This window comes from Orycteropus afer, unplaced genomic scaffold (assembly GCF_000298275.1).
Source record: "Orycteropus afer afer isolate SDZICR_OR568_19922 unplaced genomic scaffold, OryAfe1.0 scaffold00801, whole genome shotgun sequence".
NCBI lineage: Eukaryota > Metazoa > Chordata > Mammalia > Tubulidentata > Orycteropodidae > Orycteropus > Orycteropus afer.
Window position 1 is genome coordinate 27564 of NW_006922388.1, and position 1049 is coordinate 28612.

General features: G+C 41.2%; 1 protein-coding gene across 1 annotated transcript; it reads left to right on the forward strand.

Moving 5' to 3' along the window:
• The first annotated feature begins 228 nt into the window (after positions 1 to 228).
• Positions 229 to 796, forward strand: LOC103211842 (biogenesis of lysosome-related organelles complex 1 subunit 5-like). The gene is given in 2 exon segments (XM_042783271.1): positions 229 to 609; positions 611 to 796. Coding segments are annotated over 2 exon segments (567 nt in total).
• The last annotated feature ends 253 nt before the right edge of the window (positions 797 to 1049 follow it).

Consider the following 1049-nt stretch of genomic DNA (forward strand, 5'->3'; position numbering starts at 1 on the left):
AGAAACCATACATCTGATTAGAATCTACCAACCAAAATATATGTTTTTTAAAAAATAATAACTTCTAGAATTTAGCAACATCAACAACAATAAAGACAAACAGCTCATTCAAAACTGAGCAAAGGACTTGAACAGGCATTTCACTAAAAAGAATATTTGAATGTCCAAGAAACACATGAAAAGGTATTCAGAGGCGCAGCGCGTCCGCAGTAGGCGGAGCCAGCCGGAATGAGTGGCGGAGGGTTGGAGACACCGGTGGGTTGTGAGGTCCCCTCAGGTGGCGGCGTCAAAAAGAGGGACTCTTTGGGAACTGCAGGCTCGCCAGCGCACCTCATTATCAAGGATCTTGGAGAAATTCATTCAAGGCTTTTAGATCACAGACCAGTTATTCAAGGTGAAAGCCGTTATTTTGTGAAAGAATTTGAAGAAAAACGTGGTCTTCGGGAAATGAGGGTTCTTGAAAATTTGAAGAATATGATCCATGAAACAAATGAACATACTCTTCCCAAATGTAGAGAGACAATGCAGGACAACTTAAATCAAGTTCTCCAGAGATTGCAAGCAGCTAATCACTCAGTCTGTAGACTCCAACAGAGGGAACAAGAACAAAAAAAAAATTCATAATGACCGTTTACTAGCCAGTGAAAAGCAGCATATAACTCAGTGGGAGGATTTCATGAGAGAACAACGTAACAAGCAGGCTGAAGTGGACGAAGAGCACAGAAAAGCCATGGAGAGGCTGAAAGCACAGTATGCTGAGATGGAGAAGGACCTAGCAAAATTTTCAGCCTTTTAAGAACTTGAACTTCATAGTAACAAATTACTGAGAAAACATTGACTCTGTGCCCTCCTCCCCCAGCATATTCCTGTCAAACCATTTAACCTCTGTTGAAGCTTAGCAATATATTCAGTGGCACTCTTAGAAGAAAGAAACATCTGCTGGAGTCCTTATTAAATGTTTAGTAGAAGAAGAGTGCTCTGTCTCTTCCGTTTCAAGTGCCTACATGCGATTACTTTATCAGCCAGTGAGAGGAGGAAAGATGAGATAA